Raw genomic sequence first — 19,821 nt, forward strand, 5'->3', positions numbered from 1 at the left:
TTGGCCAAAAAACTGTATTTCTCTTCTAATAGTGTATATATAGTATATCTCTTCTGTCTGTTATTCTCAGAGTGGATTTAATATTTTGCTCCCTAACCATATAGTTGGTTGTTTATATTTACCACTGCATAGAGATATTTAAGAATACATTGTTTTTTTTTAAAAACTTTACATACTAACTAAATTATACACCACACTTTTTTTTAAGGTTATTGACCGATTAATCGATTAATCGAAACAATAATCGACCAACTAATCGATTATGAAAATAATCGTTAGTTGCAGCCCTAATCCTCTTGCATACAGGGCGGATGCGTTGGTGATTCCGTGGCATCGGTTCTCACTGATTTATGCATTCCTGCCTATTCTGCTACTGCCGCGACTCCTTCGAGGGATCAGGCAGGAAAGGAAGTCGGTACTCCTGGTAGCTCCCGCCTGGCCCAGGAGGACTTGGTATACAGAAATAGTAAGGATGACGGTGGGTTTCCCGTGGACCCTACCGTTACGCCCAGACCTGTTGTCTCAAGGTCCAGTGTGCCATCCTGCCTTACAAACACTATTAAAACCCACATTCTGAAGAATCGTGGGCTTTCAGATCCTGTGATATCTACCTTGATCAATGCAAGGAAGCCAGCTTCCAGAGTAATTTATCATAGAGTCTGGAAAGCTTATGTATCCTGGTGTGAATTCAGGGGTTGGCATCCCAGAAAATATGTGATGGGTAGAATTCTTGATTTTCTACAATTGGGATTAGAGATGAAGCTGGCCTTGAGTACCATCAAGGGCCAGGTCTCGGCCTTATCAGTATTATTTCAACGGCCACTTGCTACACATTCTTTGGTCCGAAACTTTATGCAGGGGCTGACGCGTCTTAACCCTACAGTTAAGGCGCCCCCTAAACCCCTGGGACTTAAATTTGGTTCTGTCTGCTTTACAGAAACAGCCTTTTGAACCAATACGTCAAATTCCTTTGGTCAAGAAAGTTAATTTTTCTGGTAGCCATTTCTTCTGCTAGAAGAGTATCAGAATTGGCAGCTCTTTCCTGTCAAGACCCTTATTTGATTGTACACAAGGATAGATTGGTATTGCGCCCTCATCCTAGTTTTTTACCGGTGGTTTCAGATTTTCATCTAAACCAAGATATTGTTCTGCCTTCCTTTTTTCCAGATCCCTGTTCTTCGGAAGAAAGGTCACTACATTCTTTGGATGTAGTAAGAGCAGTCAAGGCTTATATGAAAGCAACCGCTCAAATCCGCAAGACGGATGTTCTGTTCGTGCTGCCAGGGGGTCCCAATAGAGGACAGGCAGCGTCAAAAGCTACCATTTCTAAATGGATTAGACAAATGATTATTCAAGCTTACGGTTTGAAACGGAAGATTCCTCCGTTTCAGATTAAGGCACATTCCACAAGGGCTATTGGTGCTTCTTGGGCAGTGCATCACCGGGCCTCTATGGCTCAAATCTGCAAGGCCGCAACCTGGTCTTCAGTCCATACATTCACCAGATTTTATCAGGTGGATGTGAGAAGGCATGAGGATATTGCCTTTGGGCATAGTGTGCTGCAGGCAGCGGTACAGGGTCCTCAGGTCTGATTGCACCCTACTTGGTTATGTTTCCCCTCCCCTCAGATAGCATTGCTCTGGGACATCCCATCAGTTATTACTGAGGCTCTGTGTCCCGTGATGTACGAGAAAGAAAATAGGATTTTTAATAACAGCTTACCTGTAAAATCCTTTTCTTTTGATGTACATCACGGGACACAGAGGTCCCGCCCCTCTTCTAATACACTTCTATTGCTTTGCTACAAAACTGAGGTATCCCTGTAAGGGGAGGGATTATATAGGGGGTTGAACTTTCTGGTTAGGGTGTGCCAGTGTCCAATCACCTAGTGATACCCTATAACTCATCAGTTATTACTGAGGCTCTGTGTCCCGTGATGTACATCAGAAGAAAAGGATTTTACAGGTAAGCTGTTATTAAAAATCCTATTTTTACATTTCAAGCAGGCTCTCTCCCCCAGCCTAAGACGGGACTCTACAAGCCGATGGGGTAAGCCTGGCGGTTAGATCGCACGGTGCCACATGCGCCAATTCCATGATCAAACAAGTGACTAAAAAGTGGCACGCAAGTGTAATAATTGTCCTTACAAGTGATACCCCTTTCCGAATAAGGGTGACACCAAGTCCTACACAATCTTACCAGTGCTCCCTATGTAGTCTGGGCAGTAACTTATACATTTTGACCCCATATCTGGCGCGCTTGCCTCGAAGATGCTGTTTGAATGACAAACGGCCAGAAAACTTCAGGGACTCATCAACGCAGACAACTTGACCAGGAGTAAACAAGGCTGTAAACTGTTGGTTGAAGTGGTTTACGAGGAGCCGAATTTTGTAGAGCCGATCATATGCAGGGTCACCCCGAGGATGACAGAGGTAATTGTCATTGAAATTCATGAACCGCAAGATCTGCTCGTATCGTGTCCTGGTCATGTAAGCAGAGAACACGGGCATATGGTGAATTGGGTCAGTGGAACAATATGATCGAAACCCACTTTTTTAAGTTATGCCCATGAGGAGGGATAGGCCCAGGAAGGTCTTAAATTTGGAGACTGTGATAGGTCTCCAATCTCTGGCAAGGGTCAACTGGGGATTAGTGGTGATGAATTGACCAGCATATAGATCTATTGTGGACCAGCTTTGGTCCACAATAGATCTATAGAGATCTTCTGTGAAAAACAACAAATAAAAAAAAAAAGTGACGTAAAATCAACTGTTTCCACCTGAATTCCGGGTTGGCCAGTGATTGGGGGAAGTACGGGTGCAGAAGTGGTGGGCTCTCAATTCGGATTGGCAAATGCAGCAGGAAGGGCACTATGGGCTTGACGGGCCTGTCTTTGTCTTCTTGGTGGCAGGGGGACACTAGTTGTGCTAGCCACCTCACCAGCTTGAACTGCACTTATGGGACTCGCCATATCACCACGTGATACTGCAGTGCTGGTTTGACTACGACCAGGATGTACTAGGCCGCTGGTGCTTGCCAGTTCACCAAAAGGATGAGCAGCACTAGTACTGGCTCTCTGCTCCATACGAGAGCCCCGGCGGTTCTTGCACCTCAGCAACAGAAGAACGGGGTCGGGTACGCCTGACCTTAGCTCTGATGATGGAGTTGTGGTCCTTGCTATCTGTCGGTGCTGCTGCTGTCTACATGATCATATTCTGTGCCTGAATCTGACGGATGGGTGACTTCCTCTTCACTCTCATCTGTCATGCTCACAAACGTGTAGGCCTCCTTCACTAGTATACCTTCGATTGGACATTTTGTGAGACTCACTGGAAAAAAGAGCACTTGACTGTCAACGACTGGTTCAAACGCTACCAAAAAAACCTGTTAGCATTCGCAGGGATTAGGCCTGCGAACGCTGCAGTTATGTGTTTAGTGTTTTGTAAGTGACAGTGATCGATTGATACTGCACTTGGGTGGTCTGGGCTGGGTGGAGGGGCTAAACGCAGGTGCAAGTATCTAGGCTGATCCCGCTAACACAGTGTTTTTGGGAACCCTAAACTACTGGGGACACTAGTATAGATCTGATCAGATATTGATCCGTTCAGACACTATACTACTATGGAAGGTGTATGGGGCGATGCAGACCCTGACTGATGCTAAAACCTAACTGATATCACCCGCTGGGTGATCAGGGGGCCTACCACTAACTGCCCTAATGCTGATTAGTGTCACAAATGACACCAGTACAGTGATCAAAGAAAAATATGAACACTACACTGGGTGACACTGTGTGTCGGTAAAATTCCATTCTCTCACTGATCAGTCAACTCCGGTCATGTTGATTAGAAGACAGATTTATTACAAATGTACTGGTACATAGGGATGAGCTCTGTTCACAGCAAGGAATTTCAGCAGAGTCACCCAGAACCCTTTTACACATGTCATTTTATAACGGTATTTGGCAAGCTACCATTGGCTAAGGCACACTGGTGACTCATGGTGCATCGTCAGCTTTATTGTCAAAAACAGTGCCCTTTCACAATATGGCCTAATATGGTAAACTTTTGCTAGTTCTTTAAATATTGTTGTAGGTGATGGTCGGAACTAAGCAGATTGCATAAACAATAAGTCAGCGCCATTTTAGCTAGAAAAAAGCATATAAGGAACAAGGCAAATGTTGATATCACTTGTAATTCTTTACATATTTCTTATCATTCCCTCCTCTGATATCTATATTTGCTTCCTCAATTTATTACTTCAGTGCAGGTCCGTTCCACAACTGGGTTTTCAGACCTTAGCAAGTCCTTGACCTTGGCAAGTCCAGTCCATTTCCCAAACCAACCTTCAAGCCAACCTTTCCGCGAATTCATTCGATAAAGCTGTCAATCCTTCGAGGGCTCTAGTCACGGTTCCTCCAGAAGCTGTAATGTTAGAAATAAAAGGTGCACCACATACCACCAAACATTTTACAGACCCCTCCTCTTTCTGCTAGGACCATATCTAATGCCATCCTATTCTGCCATGCCGTCAGAGAGGTAGGGGCTAATTGCTCTGTCAATCCCTTAACTGCATCCCTGGTATAGTTTACAAACCTTTGTTGGTTATAAAATATATATATATATAATATAGTTAATCCAGTCAACAATTTTTTTTTTTGTTTACTGTCACCCACCAGAGAAGAGACTCAAATCCAGCTGCCACTCAGTTCCTAGCCTTAAACTCGCTCGGCACTCCACGCGGAACCCCAATCTCATCTATATAGATCTGGGGGTCAAAAGACCCCGCAGGAGAGGTGTCCCTTCTGCTCCTCCAGTGACCCTTCTTCCAAGGGGACTCTGACAGTAAGCGCAGAGGCATTGCCAGCTGTACCAGGGCACAGTCCCCTCGGGAATTGGCTGGGATGCTCGCTCTGAGCCTCTTGTCTTCGCATAACCACCAGACGTCCGCCCTCTGGGTGTCGTGCTCAACCCAGTTGTCACCCTCTCCCTTTGCAATTTTGTTAATCCTCTCCATGCAGTAGTCATCCGGTAAAGACCCCAAATCTGTACCACTCTCATTCCCCGGAAGTGCAAAACAAGTAAAGTTGCCAGGGTATGCCGTGACAGCAGGGGGTATCTGAGGTCTCTGAACCTGGGGAAACAATAAACTTAATGTGTGACAGGGAGTGTTGGTGTCAGGTTTGTATGTTTTTTGATATAGCTTTAGCATACACTCTAAACCATCTGGATCTGTATTGTTATTTAAGGGAAAAGGCACTGTAGCCAGCTGGGGTCTGGCCCCTGCAGAGACCAAGCAGTTCTCTTTTTTAAGGGTGTTAGCAGTATATATTAACAATTCAAGCCATTCATTCTTATTCTGGTATCCTGTTTCTAATGTTATAGCTTCTTCCACTGTGAGATTGGTGAATCTCACTGTGGATCCTAATACCTCTACTTTAAATTGGTCCTCATTATCTAATTCTTTCTTCTTGTTTGTCTCATTCTTTGGTTTGACTTCAAGAAAGAATTTTCCCAAAGGGTCAGTTCCTGATATCCAAGCTCCTATACGATATAACCTCTGATCTTCTAGTTTTGGGTCCTTCAGGGAAATCAATAATATATATTGCAATTCTTTGATTCTGTACAGGGAGAGTGGGCTGCTTTTAGTTATGGTTAATCTATTCTTTAAATCTCCTGCTGCTGGGATCTCATATCCCCAATCCTGGGCTGCAGTTGTCCACATGACTGAATCCCAAGTAGTACACCTGGTAGTTCCAGCCAGGTAGCACATGTATTTATCTGCCCAGGTCAGCTTACTTGCTTCTACCTTATCTCCACAATCTGTCATCTGGCAGAAATCCACCTGTATAGTACTGGTGGTTCCTTCAACAAAGGTGAGGTTCAGTGCTCTTCCTGTCTCTTCCCAATTGATTGGTTCCACTATCCTCCCATGTCTCCTACCTCCCTGTATAGAGGCCTCTCCTAGAGTCACCAATACTCCCACGAGGAACAAAATCCCTACCATCCTATCTGAAGTGAGGGGTGCCTAGATAGGGCCTTTTCTTCACCAAGGTTGAGACACGCAGACCTTTTATCTGCCTCCCTTTGTATTTGGACTTTCCCCCTCCTTCAGTCTCTCTGTCCCTACTCTGCCTATGTTTACCTTTTTACAGTGGGATTGGTGAATCCAGATAGTCCTTTCAGCAATTCTTACTGCAGTGGGAGTAGTAAGGAGTACTTGATATGGCCCGTCCCACTTAGGGGAGTGCCAATGCTTCTTTTTGATCACCTTGATGAGCACCCGATTTGTACTTTGTCTTCTCCTATGGGCTCTCCTTCTGGAATGGAACACTCTCTTGGTTAATTTGTTTCTGTTTTAATAACCTTGACATGTATTCTGCTAAGGTTCTCTCCCCTTCCTCTGTGTGGGTTTCATTTGGTAATAAAGGTATTTTATAAGGTCTACCATACATCATTTCAAATGGACTCAGCCCCTCTTTAGTGAGGGCGATGTGCATGCTTAAAATAGCTAGTGGGACACAGTACATTCAATTTTTCCCTGTCTCTTCCATAGCCTTTTTAAGCTTGCTCTTCAATATCCCATTATGTCTTTCTACGAGCCCTGCTGACTGAGGGTGATATGCACAGTGATTCTTTACTTTTATACCCATCACTTCAGGTTTTTTAGTCTGATTTACAAAATGTGGACCATTATCGCTATAAATCTTCTCTGGTATCCCAAATTGTGAAATGATATCTTTTAGTAAGGCTTTGGATACTGTTAAGGCATCAGCACTTCCTGTGAGGAATATCTCTACCCATGTGGTCAATGCATCAATGACTTCCAAACAATATTTCTTCCTTTTCACATTTGTCTAATTCAATAAAATCCATGCAAATGTGTTGGAATGGATATTGCGGTCTGGGGAACTTCCCTTTCTGTGGTCTTATGCCTCCCTGAGCATTGTATCTTGCACATATAATGCATTGAGAACAAAAAGGGTTTTTTTTAGTAGTTTGTGAAACCATAGGCTGTACATACCTTATTTAACATCTCAGTCATCCCCCTGTTTGACACATGAGTTACTCCATGTGTCAATACTGCTGCATACCTAAATAAGGATTTTGGCAATACCAGCTTTCCTTCAGGTGATGTGTAGATGTTATCTATTATTGTGCAACCTTTTGTTTTCCGATATTGTTTCTCCCCAGGGGATACATTCTGCTGTATATCAGTAAGGACTGTATGATCTATCTCTATGATTTCCTGTTCTGTCATGTGTCACTTCTGCATATCCAGTTACACTTGTGCCATCTGGATTTTTCGTACTGGAGCCATCAACAAAAAGTGTCATGTCAGGGTTAGATAACGGTACATCTTTCCAATCACTCCGTGGCAGTACCTTTTCAGCGATGGCAGCAGTACAGTCATGTTTATGACCATCAGTAGGAAGTGGTATTAGTGTGGATGGGTTTAATGTAGTACATCTCTGTATTGTTAAGTGAGGTTGTGTCAAAAGTATTGTCATACAGTAAAGGTGTCGTGCTGGGCTCAAATGTATGGACCAATGGGGCGCGGTCAGTATTGAATACCCAGAAATCCACGTTCTACAAAAATTTGTCATGCCCAAAAAAGACATAATTTGTTTCTTTGTTTCTGGCTTCGGCACCTGGTGGAGGGCTCAAATACTCTCCTCATCCAGGTGTCAACCTTCTTTTGAGATATTATACCCTAAGTATTTGACCTGCTGTTGCCACGAGTGGAGTTTAGTTTTATTTACCTTATGCCCTTGGCATAACTGCCAGATTAACAGCTTGTAAATCCTGTACCATTCTATTGCAGAGGCTATACCCTCCTCTGCTTCCTTCTTAAGGGGGTATCTCCTTCATCACCTTGCACAAAAAAACTTTACTTTCACATTTTTTTTTTTTTTCCCATCACTTTCAAATACTTCTCAGAATGCTTAACATATTGCAAAACATCTAGAACTGATGCAGTTCAGTAAGTAACCAAGTTTTTAACAATGTAATCCTTATGATCCTGTTTTTAACCATTAACAAAAGCTATCTTTAGCTGTTGTTGATATGCACTATTCACATCCTCAGCTTTGGGGAGCCCAGAGAACACTTTAAAAACTTCTCGTAGTTTATTTAGATAATCACTGACACTTTCCTTGTCTTCCTTTACAGTCATATTAATCTTTTGCCAGTCAGTTCGTTATACCCATCGGAGATTGCATCTCTGATAGAAGGCAGTCAATCTGTCTGTCAAATCTTTGCTATCAAGGGTCAGTGGTTCCCCTCTTTGTTGAGGGGGCACTGTGGCTACACAGGGGTCCCAATTTCCCTTTACTAATGCCCAATCTGATCCTAGAACCCTCCTTAAGGCCCTTTCCACTTTGACCCCATTTAGCCTATAACTGTTCCTCAGACCTTCCATATTTTCAATGATTTCTGGGGCCCCAAACTTAGGATGTTTAATATGCTCGGTAGCCTTCTGCACGTCACTCTCAGTCCATGGTCTAAAAACAGTCATAATTAGGGGCTGACCGTTTTGTCTGCCTCTTTGTCCACTAGGGGCAGTTGGGCTTGGCATTTCTCTTTTGTTCTCCTTCTCAAACCAGTATTCCGCCATTTCTAATCCATACTTCTTCTTTTTTTTTTTTTTTTTTTTTTTTTTTATCTTTGGGTCACAGTTAGTTTGCCATTGAATCCCAACTTCCTTTCCCACTTAGCACAATATTTAACAGATTTTGGTTATTTGCTATGCATACATTTCTTATCTCCTTCTAATGGGGAAACTATTCCCCATGTCTCTGTTTTTTTTCCTTGAGTTTAGAATACAAGACTGGTAATTCTACTCTCGAACTTTACCAAAATTTATATAAAACAGCAAACAAAGTCCAAACTCTCCAAACAGGAAATAAACATATATATATATATATATACACATATACATACACACACATACATATAAAACAACTTATACCTTTACCTTATTTACTACAAAGTACAGTTGGTCAAAACAAACAGTATTCTTAACGTTCTGATCAGAATTTTTTTTTTTTTTTTTTTTTTACACACACTCACACAAAAGAGGAAGTGCACTTAGGTATCCGTGAGGGGGGGGAGTGAGTGAGTCCAGTTTTTTTTTTTTTTTTTTTTTTTAACCACAAGTTTGCAGCCAGACAGATCATAAAGCAGGCCTTTTATCAACCTGTAAACCACCAGACTAGCAACCCTTGGATCACAGTAAAGCAAAAATATAAGACTCCCCACACAAAGTTAGCAGTAATGTTAAACATGAGGAGGAAAGAGCGAGAGTTAGTCTCATGATTTAACAAATGCAGCAAAAGGAACAGTGCAGGAAATGTTGCTCTTGAGAGAAAAAGAGAAAAACAATCGATCTATGGGGGAAGTGTTTCTGATCAAGTTAGATTGATTCCTGCTCATACATTCACTTTCTTTTTGTCCCAACCACCACTCAGTTAGAAAAAAACCTGAAATGGCCACTGTGACTCTCTGTAATCTATCCAGATTACGTGTAGCCACTATTCACAACAATTATCAATCATCTATCAACTTTCGGTACCTTTAATTTTTTGTAATCTGTCTCAGACAGCGGGCTACGTCTATTTACCATAGGCAACGTCCCCAGGTGCCTCTGTCTTCGGCCCCTGTGTCACTTAGGTCTTTTATAATCAACTTACAGTGCCGGCATACTTAATAAAAACCCAAATCACCTCAAATAGAAGAGAAAAGAAAAGAAAAAATCTGTCTTAGCTTTCACAGACTCGGAGGACTGGATCAGAAGTCCAGGAGTAGAAGTCAGGTGTGGATCCCGGAACCGACCAGCCTCTTTTTACCTCTTAACTTGAGTGGGAGGACCTAGGTCTTGGCGAGAGGGAGTCTGATACTCACCGATATTTTGGACGGAACCGTTCGATCCACCACCTAATCCTTACTTCCGGCTCGAAAGGACCATGATGTCGGTAAAATTCCATTCTCTCACTGATCAGTCAACTCCGGTCATGTTGATTAGAAGACAGATTTACTTTCACATTTTTTTTTTTTTTTTTTTTCCCATCACTTTCAAATACTTCTCAGAATGCTTAACATATTGCAAAACATCTAGAACTGATGCAGTTCAGCAAGTAACCAAGTTTTTAACAATGTAATCCTTATGATCCTGTTTTTAACCATTAACAAAAGCTGAGTCTGATACTCACCGATATTTTGGACGGAACCGTTCGATCCACCACCTAATCCTTACTTCCGGCTCGAAAGGACCATGATGTCGGTAAAATTCCATTCTCTCACTGACCAGTCAACTCCGGTCATGTTGATTAGAAGACAGATTTATTACAAATGTACCGGTACATAGGGATGAGCTCTGTTCACAGCAAGGAATTTCAGCAGAGTCACCCAGAACCCTTTTACACATGTCATTTTATAACAGTATTTGGCAAGTTACCATTGGCTAAGGCACACTGGTGACTCATGGTGCATCGTCAGCTTTATTGTCAAAAACAGTGCCCTTTCACAATATGGCCTAATATGGTAAACTTTTGCTAGTTCTTTAAATATTGTTGTAGGTGTTGGTCGGAACTAAGCAGATTGCATAAACAATAAGTCAGCGCCATTTTAGCTAGAAATAAGCATATAAGGAACAAGGCAAATGTTGATATCACTTGTAATTCTTTACATATTTCTTATCACTGTGACAAGGAGTAAAGGGGTTAACTGGGGGGGGGGGGGGAATCAGGGGTGACAAGTGTGCCTACGTGTACTGGTGTTAGTGTAGTGTTGGTGCAACTTATTGTGAGATGTTCTCTCCTCTCTCTTTCTCTGGAACGAAAAGGATTCCACAAGGAAGATGACATCACTTCCCCTGCCTGTGTTTACACTTCCAGGCAGGGGAAGGATTTCATTCGCCAGAACCGATCAGCAGGTCCAGGCCATAAATCATTGGCCTGGACCTGAAGATTGATCGGTTCTGAAACAAATTCAATGGTCGTGAGCACGGCACGAGGCCCCTGGCAGCGAAAGCGCACCCCGTACAGGTTTTCGCGCAGCTGTGCCATTGGGACACAGTAAATGTACGCGACACGGTCGGCAAGTGTCTATACAGGTTTACTAGACTGTACAGGTCTCCTATCAAGTAAAACATGTAATGTCTGATTTAACTCCTTTGTTTCACAATAAAAAGTGTATATACTCTGTTTCAGCCATTGCTAGTTCAGTACTCAAACTGCCTTTCATCGCTGTAAATGTTATATGCACAATTAATTTGAGCTATTTATGTATTTGCATGTTCGTTTTAAGGACCACATTAAAGGAACATCTTAGGATTCACAGTGGGGAAAAGCCACACCTGTGCAGTATTTGTGGGCAGAATTTCCGCCATGGTAGCTCATACAGGTAAGTAAACAACACATAACGATAATAATGTTTTTATTTCAGAGAAACTCAGACCTGACTAAACAGTTTAAAATCAGTAGGTAATAAAACTCCTAAATTTATTAAATGGATGCATTTGCCTGCTGATTTGCAATGAACATCAACCTGTGGACCAAACACCTTCAAGCTATATGTCTCTGTCTATGGCAACATAGTTGTGTTGACTGATCACATATCTGGTGAAGGAGGGGCCACACACAAGCTATATTTAAATCCTTTCACTATCCTTTCACTTGGTACACCAAGAAAGTTTCTTTCACAGAAAAGGTTGTATTTTCCAGCATTTGTATGTTATGTGTCTGTTCAGTCAAACTGTAAATTCATTCCAGCATTTCCACTTAAAAAAAAGAAAAAAAAGGGGGTATATAAATACCTTTTTATTTTTTTTCTGGCAGTCTTTGGTCCAGTTGCCTGATGTTATGATTTCACTTCCTCCTTAGCTGGTCCCTGCAGTGGGTGGATCTTGAATGTTGCAGGGAGCAGTGTCATATGATGATGCGATTCTGGTCTCTGGTGCATTTGATAAATCCAGGACGGCCTGTTGATGCAATTCCCAAAGGCTCTTGGTGCCCTGGGATCAAATTAGGTAGGTAGCAATGATGCCGACAATCATTCAGTACGGGAAAGCTGTAGCATCTAATGGCAGAGAGGATTTACTGAGGGGGACAGCCTGACAGGGTAAGTGTTGGAACCGGAGCTGCTTTTTTAAATAAAATTTTGGATACTGAATTTTTTTTTGTGTGTTATAGTTGATTTTTAAATATATATCTAGTGCTTTTAGAATTACTTTTAAAATATTATCTATAACAAAAGCTCTTTTTGGTTTGGATAGAGTAAGGAAGAATTAGAATCTCTTTGAGGTTTTTTATTGCTGTCTCTGTTTGTCCAGATGACCACTTTTATCTGAACAGAAAATTAGTTTGTTGGTTGCCACCAGAATAGAAGGTAGGGGAAATGTTTCCTCTAGGGAAACCTGATCATGTCACTTTCCAAAAGATGGTTTCCTCTTTCTGTTTTTGTCCTTGGGTCTGAAAGCAGAGAAATCTTCCCAGTGGAACTGTGCAAAACAAGCTGATAGGGGTCTAAGTATCCCCTACTATATTTAAAATAGAAAGAGCTGGAAAAAGAGATAAAAAGTTTGGGCTCAATATACTTTCTTATACTTTTTTTTTTTAGAAACTGGCACAATAAATTGTTAAATAATGATATTTGAAGCGCTTCACAATGTGCATAAAAATGAATATATATGAATAAATATAAATAAATAAATATAAATACTCAAATAAATCCAGCGGTGAATAAAAATTCCTAAAAAATCCATCAATCAAAATAGTGTAAAATTAAAAAATTAGTGCCACCAAATGTGTAAAAAAATCCACATAAAAAATCAACATAAAAATAAATATATAGGGATGTATTCAGAAGGTTCAATTATACAAGTGTAGAATGCGATTGGTATAAAGCTTTGATCCGGTCCCACTAGCAAAGCTGTTTAAAAACACTTGCTTACAGTAATTAAGGTGCTTATTGACATTTATAGTAACAATGTTTCTTTTGCTTCTGTTCACAACCAATGTGAGAATCATAAACCGATCTCATTTGACAAGCAGATAAGAGAAAAAAACAATCATTGTGCAATATTTAGGATACCAAGGTACACAGGCAAACTTCAATCCACTCACGTGTGCCTTATAATGATAAGGCATATGCAGGTTTTACTATAGCAGTCAGCCACCTTAGACAGGAGCAGATTCACTGCAGTACACTGTGTGATACTGCTGATCTGCACAGAGCGTCCTTGGTTCCTCCCATGCGTTGCATCACAGTCACGTGACTTTTTCAAGGATAATACAAGCTCTGACGGACTCAGCTTTATAGCACAACAGCAGAGTGGTTGCCATGGCTACAGCATGAGTTAATCATCATCCTGCTTCCTGCATAGACTTCAATCCTGTTAAAACCTACTTTTATTAGACATGTAATTCATATAAATATCGTTGGTTTATCAAAACCACGATTCCATGTGTAAAAAACGCAGTGTGTAAAGAATAAAAAATATATATATTGATATCTCTAATCACGTTTACTTCTTCCACTCCCTCCAGTGGTCACAATTGGTATAACATCTCACAGAGGGAATATATAGCAAAGCATTGTCTCTAATGGTTTTGATAATTGACCAGTGCCCCATATTATCACAAAAATGGGGTATCCACATGCTCTGCTCATAAATGTATGGAAAACAGAGTAAACAGGATGACATGATATATATGTATATAAAATATACATATATAAAATTAAAATAAGATATGATATACGAAATAGGGAAATAATATTAAAATATAAAATTAAAATCTAAAAATTCCATGATAGAATATTGCAAAAATGGATGATTACCATTATTTGTATGCTAGAACTGAACCAAATATTGCCACTCAGAAAAAACTGGTATTGGACAAATAATGAGAATCTAGGACCAAAAAATGAAAAATATATAAAAAAATATAAAAAATTAAAATAAAATATATACCATAAAAATATATATATAAATCTGAAAAACCTCTAAAAATCAGAAATAAAACAATTCAGGTCGAATTCAATGTTCAAACCATGGGGTTCTAATGTACCCATCTGGAATATCCATTTGGATTCATTCTTGCTGAGTTCCCTCACTTTATGGGAACCCCTCCAATGAGCCTTATACTTTTGAATAGCCCAGAATTGGAGACCCCTAGGGTCTCTGTTATGATACCTATCAAAATGTTTTGAAACACTGTGTTTTGGATAGCCTTTTCTAATGTTCTGGATATGCTCTCTCTTAATCTCTTCCACATTGGTCGTTTCGTTCTGCCAATGTATTGGAGGGAGCAGGAGCACTGTAAAGCATATACCACCCCCTCAGTCCTGCAAGATATAAAATCCTTTATTTCAAATTCTTGTCCAGTATTTGTTGAAGAAAATTTCTGACATTTGTATCCATTTTGATTAGTATTTATGCAGGCATAACACCTTTTACAGGGATAGAATCCTTTACCCTGAAAAAAGGTTAAATCAGTTATTCTCTTGGGTGGGTTGGGTACATTTTTAGCTATGATGTCCCTTAGAGTTGGAGCTCGTCTATAAATGAATCTCGGTTTTTCTGGGAGTATACAAACGAGATCTGTCCTCTTTGATTCAAAAAGGAATCAACAAAAATATTTTATCCAAAAAAGAATCTAGATATTTAGTACCGGATACATGTAGAGTTCCAATCATTTACACCATCCCGAAGATCCATAAGAATGCTGAGGCACCACCAGGAAGACCCATCATTAATGGGATTCAGTCGATCAATGCAAGACTAGGGGAATATGTGGACAAATTCTTGCAACCCCTAGTACCTAACACTAAAGCTTATCTACGTGATACCAAACATTTATTACAAATATTAAAATCTCTGACCCTGGACCCTAATGGAAGATATCTGTTAGCAACTGCTGATGTTGCTTCACTGTACACAATAATTGAACATAGCGATGCAATAGAAGCATCTAAATGGGCTATGGATTCATTCAGCCATCTCATTTCTAAACAGAAAAGATTGCTTCTTAGAAGCCTGGCCTTTGGTATTCAACATAACTACTTCTGGTATAATGATAATTATTTTCGACAACTAACGGGTATTGGGATGGGAGCTAAATATGCCCCAAGTGTAGCCAACATATTCATGGCAAAATGGGAGGATGCCATCTTTTTAAATACTCCAAAGGAACTGGTTCTATATAAAAGATTCATAGACGATTGTGTTTTTATTTGGAAGGGTGATGAACTGAGTTCAAGATCCTTTTTCCAACGTTTGAATATGAATCAAAAAAATATTAAACTTGAACATCAAATTAGTGAGACTAAAATCCAGTTCCTTGATCTTGAAATAGAACTAACAGCCAATATCATCAGCACAAAAACTTTCTTCAAACCGGTGGAAAGGAACAGCTATATACCAGTAACGAGTTGCCACTATGAGCCATGGTTAATCAACATTCCGAAGGGCCAGTTTATTCGCTTACGGAGAAATTGTTCAGAAAATAATGACTTAAAACAACACTTAAACAAGCTCAGTGGATGGGTAAGAGGTTTGAAGAAAAAGGGTACAATAAATGTTTTATAGAAGAAAAAATAACAGAAGTCAATCAAACCTCAAGAGAAGCGCTGATCCAAGATAAAATCAAGGTAAATGACAAAACAGATGACATACCTCTGATAATGGACTTCAGTGTACAACACAGGAGGATGGAGAGGATTATAAAAAGACATTGGTCTATTTGAAAAACTGATACTACTTTGGCAAATATACTCCCAGAAAAACCGAGATTCATTTATAGACGAGCTCCAACTCTAAGGGACATCATAGCTAAAAATGTACCCAACCCACCCAAGAGAATAACTGATTTAACCTTTTTCAGGGTAAAGGATTCTATCCCTGTAAAAAGTGTTATGCCTGCATAAATACTAATCAAAATGGATACAAATGTCAGAAATTTTCTTCAACAAATACTGGACAAGAATTTGAAATAAAGGATTTTATATCTTGCAGGACTGAGGGGGTGGTATATGCTTTACAGTGCTCCTGCTCCCTCCAATACATTGGCAGAACGAAACGACCAATGTGGAAGAAAATAAGAGAGCATATCCAGAACATTAGAAAAGGCTATCCAAAACACAGTGTTTCAAAACATTTTGATAGGTATCATAACAGAGACCCTAGGGGTCTCCAATTCTGGGCTATTCAAAAGTATAAGGCTCATTGGAGGGGTTCCCATAAAGTGAGGGAACTCAGCAAGAATGAATCCAAATGGATATACCAGATGGGTACATTAGAACCCCATGGTTTGAACATTGAATTCGACCTGAATTGTTTTATTTCTGATTTTTAGAGGTTTTTCAGATTTATATATATATTTTTATGGTATATATTTTATTTAAATTTTTTATATTTTTTTATATATTTTTCATTTTTTGGTCCTAGATTCTCATTATTTCTCCAATACCAGTTTTTTCTGAGTGGCAATATTTGGTTCAGTTCTAGCATACAAATAATGGTCATCATCCATTTTTGCAATATTCTATCATGGAATTTTTAGATTTTAATTTTACATTTTAATATTATTTCCCTATTTCGTATATCATATCTTATTTTAATTTTATATATGTATATTTTATATACATATATATCATGTCATCCTGTTTACTTCGTTTTCCATACATTTATGAGCAGAGCATGTGGATACCCCATTTTTGTGATATTATGGGGCACTGGTCAATTATCAAAACCATTAGAGACAATGCTTTGCTATATATTCCCTCTGTGAGATGTTATACCAATTGTGACCACTGGAGGGAGTGGAAGAAGTAAACGTGATTAGAGATATCAATATATATATTTTTTATTCTTTACACACTGCGTTTTTTACACACGGAATCGTGGTTTTGATAAACCAACGATATTCATATGAATTACATGTCTAATAAAAGTAGGTTTTAACAGGATTGAAGTCTATGCAGGAAGCAGGATGATGATTAACTCATGCTGTAGCCATGGCAACCACTCTGCTGTTGTGCTATAAAGCTGAGTCCGTCAGAGCTTGTATTATCCTTGAAAAAGTCACGTGACTGTGATGCAACGTGTGGGAGGAGCCAAGGACGCTCTGTGCAGATCAGCAGTATCACACAGTGTACTGCAGTGAATCTGCTCCTGTCTAAGGCAGCTGACTGCTATAGTAAAACCTGCATATGCCTTATCATTATAAGGCACACGTGAGTGAATTGAAGTTTGCCTGTGTACCTTGGTATCCTAACTATTGCACAATGATTGTTTTTTTCTCTTATCTGCTTGTCAAATGAGATCTGTTTATGATTCTCACATTGGTTGTGAACAGAAGCAAAAGAAACATTGTTACTATAAATGTCAATGAGCACCTTAATTAAGCAAGTGTTTTTAACCACTTCAGCCCCGGAAGGATTTACCCCCTTCCTGACCAGAGCACTTTTTCCAATTTGGCACTGCGTCGCTTTAACTGCTAATTGCGCGGTCATGCAATGCTGTACCCAAACGAAATTTGCGTCCTTTTCTTCCCACAAATAGAGCTTTCTTTTGATGGTATTTGATCACCTCTGCCGTTTTTATTTTTTGCGCTATACAAGGAAAAAGACCGAAAATTTTGAAAAAAAATGATATTTTCTACTTTTTGTTCTAAAAAAAATCCAATAAACTCAATTTTAGTCATACATTTAGGCCAAAATGTATTTGGCCACATGTCTTTGGTAAAAAAAATGTCAATAAGTGTATATTTATTGGTTTGCGCAAAAGTTATAGCGCCTACAAACTAGGGTACATTTTCTGGAATTTACACAGCCTTTAATTTATGACTGCCTATGTCGTTTCTTGAGGTGCTAAAATGGCAAGGCAGTACAAAACCCCCACAAATGACCCCATTTTGGAAAGTAGACACCCCAAGGAAATTGCTGAGAGGCATGTTGAGCCCATTGAATATTCATTTTTTTTGTCCCAAGTGATTGAATAATGACAAAAAAAAAATTACAAAAAGTTGTCACTAAATGATATATTGCTCACACAGGCCATGGGCATATGTGGAATTGCACCCCAAAATACATTTAGCTGCTTCTCCTGAGTATGGGGATACCACATGTGTGGGACTTTTTGGGAGCCTAGCCGCATACGGGGCCCCGAAAACCAATCACTGCCTTCAGGATTTCTAAGGGCGTACATTTTTGATTTTACTCCTCACTACCTATCACAGTTTTGAAGGCCATAAAATGCCCAGATGGCACAAACCCCCCCCAAATGACCCCATTTTGGAAAGTAGACACCCCAAGCTATTTGCTGAGAGGCATGTTGAGTCCATGGAATATTTTATATTTTGACACAAGTTGCGGGAAAGTGACAATTTATTATTTTTTTTTTTTGCACAAAGTTGTCACTAAATGATATATTGCTCACACAGGTCATGGGCATATGTGGAATTGCACCCCAAAATACATTCTGCTGCTTCTCTTGAGTATGGGGATACCACATGTGTGGGACTTTTTAGGAGCCTAGCCGCGTACGGGACCCCGAAAACCAATCACCGCCTTCAGGATTTCTAAGGGTGTACATTTTTGATTTCACTCTTCACTGCCTATCACAGTTTCGGAGGTCATGGAATGCCCAGGTGGCACAAACCCCCCCCAAATGACCCCATTTTGGAAAGTAGACACCCCAAGCTATTTGCTGAGAGGCATGGTGAGTATTTTGCAGCTCTCATTTGTTTTAGAAAATGAAGAAAGACAAAAAAAAAATTTTTTTTTTCTTTTTTTAATTTTCAAAACTTTGTGACAAAAAGTCAGGTCTGCAAAATACTCACTATACCGCTCAGCAAATAGCTTTGGGTGTCTACTTTCCAAAATGGGGTCATTTGGGGGGGTTTTGTGCCACCTGGGCATTCCATGGCCTCCGAGACTGTGATAGGCAGTGAAGAGTGAAATCAAAAATTTACGCCCTTAGAAAGCCTGAAGGCGGTGCTTGGTTTTCGGGGTCCCATACGCGGCTAGGCTCTCAAAAAGTCTCACACATGTGGTATCCCCGTACTCAGGAGAAGCAACAGAATGTATTTTGGGGTGTAATTTCACATATTCCCATGGCATGTTTGAGCAATATATCATTTAGTGACAACTTTGTGCAAAAAAAAAAAAAATTTGTCTCTTTCCCGCAACTTGTGTCACAATATAAAATATTCCATGGACTCGACATGCCTCTCAGCAAATAGCTTGGGGTGTCTACTTTCCAAAATGGGGTCATTTGGGGGGGGTTTGAACTGTCCTGGCATTTTATGCACAACATTTAGAAGCTTATGTCACACATCACCCACTCTTCTAACCACTTGAAGACAAAGCCCTTTCTGACACTTTTTGATTACATGAAAAAATTATTTTTTTTTGCAAGAAAATTACTTTGAACCCCCACACATTATATATTTTTTTAAAGCAAATGCCCTACAGATTAAAATGGTGGGTGTTTAATTTTTTTTTTCACACAGTATTTGCGCAGCGATTTTTCAAACGCATTTTTTGGGGAAAAAACACACTTTTTTACATTTTAATGCACTAAAACACACTATATTGCCCAAATGTTTGATGAAATAAAAAAGATGATCTTAGGCCGAGTACATGGATACCAAACATGACATGCTTTACAATTGCGCACAAACGTGCAGTGGCAACAAAATAAATACATTTTTAAAAGCCTTTACAGGTTACCACTTTAGATTTACAGAGGAGGTCTACTGCTAAAATTACTGCCCTCGATCTGACCGTCGCGGTGATACCTCACATGCATGGTGCAATT

The 19,821-nt window shown here is 39.9% G+C and overlaps 1 protein-coding gene across 1 annotated transcript in view; it reads left to right on the top strand.

The window, feature by feature from the left end:
- The window catches only part of ZBTB41 (zinc finger and BTB domain containing 41), a 107,588-nt gene that overhangs the window by 56,257 nt on the left and 31,510 nt on the right, over nt 1–19,821 (top strand). The window contains exon 7 of the mRNA XM_073592980.1: nt 11,307–11,402. Coding sequence (XP_073449081.1) covers nt 11,307–11,402 — 96 coding nt within the window. The remainder of the gene's footprint in view (nt 1–11,306; nt 11,403–19,821) is intronic.

This window comes from Aquarana catesbeiana, linkage group LG07 (genome assembly GCF_042186555.1).
Source record: "Aquarana catesbeiana isolate 2022-GZ linkage group LG07, ASM4218655v1, whole genome shotgun sequence".
Lineage (NCBI taxonomy): Eukaryota > Metazoa > Chordata > Amphibia > Anura > Ranidae > Aquarana > Aquarana catesbeiana.